The following is a 1,618-nucleotide window of genomic DNA, read 5'->3' on the forward strand; positions in this document are numbered from 1 at the left end:
ATCTCAAGCCTCCTACAACCTGCAGAAGGCGAGAGAGGGAGGGAGAAGGGCAATGGGAAAGAGAGAGGGAGAAAATGAAAAAGTGAAGAGAGAGAGAGGGAGAGAGAGAGACAGAGGGAGAGTATTTATACAATTCTGAGAATACAAATGTCCTGTGTCATTCCAATAAATCAACTTGTGGTGGGAGGAGAGAGAGATAGATAGAGAGAGGGAGGTGGGGGAGAGAGCAAGAGAGATAGAGAGAGGGGGTTGAGGAAAGACAAATAAGGAGGGAAATGAGAAAGCAGAGGAAATGGAAGAGAGAAAGAGGGATAAAGGAAAGAAAGATTGAGAGAGGGAGAGAATAAAAAATGAGGAGAGAAGTGCGAGGGTGACTTGTAGCTTACATTGTTTTTTAAAGAATGAGTACATATGTATTTTGACAAAACAAATGTCCTGTGCCATTCTGATAAAGCCCATTTGAAATGCATTGAGAAGTGAACAGAGAGAGATGAAGCGAGCTCTGGAGATGAGAGGGGAGGGGAAGAGACCAGACAAATCCATCAGCAGGGCTGAACTGCAGTAATAATGCAAGTCGGCACCAGCCATGAAAAATACATCTCGTCTGTGATGTGCTCCGAATGCAACCGAGAGCAAACACAGTCAGCGGCGCTCGTCTCGGATCAACACCGCTCCGCGTGGCACCGCGACCCTGCCAGATCCGGCCCGGGTCAGCAGAGATCCGTCAGCTCCCCGAACACTGTGTTATTCTCCAGCCATCACCACCTCTAACGTCGACTTATCCTTTATCCTGCCCTCTCGTGCTGCCAGCGGAGAGCTCCACTTCCCTTAGCCTGGTGTCAAAAGAGCAATTGCCAGTTCTGCCAAGCCGCTGTCTGTCATTCCTCACCACCTTGACTGGAGGTGACATTCAGAAGTTTTCAGAGGGAAAGCAACTGAATGTTGGAACTCTGGAATTTTCTCAGTGGCTTTTTTGATGATTTCTTTATACACACCTCCCTGCTTGGTTACAAACAGTGTTGGGCAAGTTACTTCAAAATGCATTACTGTAATTACATTACTTTTTTAATGCATTACTCCCAACACTGGTTACAAAGTGATGGTTGACTGATGTGATCCTGGTACGGCTTTGATCCGCCATAGCAATGTGGGAATGCGATTTCGGTTTCACGCTCGACTGCTATTTGGGTCATTGTTTTCAGGAGAAAGAAGGTCTGGCAGCCAGGAAGGAGATGCATGCCGGCCTCTAAGGCGTTGATGTTTCATAACTCGCAAACATCTTAACTTCAGAAACAACTGCGAGGGAAGAGAAACTGATTTACTTGAAACTGGACTGGATTAACTGAACCAGTTGACTGTCAGCTACAGTAGTTTGCTAATTCAGTAAAACCTTCATATTGAATGCTTAATGGATTTGAGCTATTCCAATTATAGAGTCAGACATACAGTCCCACATTTATTCCACAAGTTATCCCAACATTTTGACTAAGCACCTGTTGGAGAGTTGTGTTTGTCCAGTAGTTTGGATACAGAAAAGCACAGAACACCTTAGGCAGTTTGTCAAAAAACTCCAGCTTATTTTGTCTTTCAAAGACTTCTGTGGTGCACCTCTGTGCTT

The 1,618-nt window shown here is 45.2% G+C and overlaps 1 protein-coding gene across 1 annotated transcript in view; it reads right to left on the bottom strand.

Moving 5' to 3' along the window:
- The window catches only part of grin2cb (glutamate receptor, ionotropic, N-methyl D-aspartate 2Cb), a 46,778-nt gene extending 46,776 nt beyond the window's left edge, over positions 1-2 (bottom strand). Inside the window, exon 1 of the mRNA XM_076265840.1 lies at positions 1-2. This exon is cut by the window's left edge and continues 421 nt beyond it. Coding sequence (XP_076121955.1) covers positions 1-2 — 2 coding nt within the window.
- Positions 3-1,618: the final 1,616 nt, after the last annotated feature.

The sequence above is a fragment of the Alosa pseudoharengus genome, unplaced genomic scaffold (genome assembly GCF_046254945.1).
Source record: "Alosa pseudoharengus isolate Yale_2024_CS ecotype anadromous, Long Island Sound unplaced genomic scaffold, YU_APseudo_1.1 YU_APseudo_1.1_scf_4, whole genome shotgun sequence".
Taxonomy (NCBI): domain Eukaryota; kingdom Metazoa; phylum Chordata; class Actinopteri; order Clupeiformes; family Clupeidae; genus Alosa; species Alosa pseudoharengus.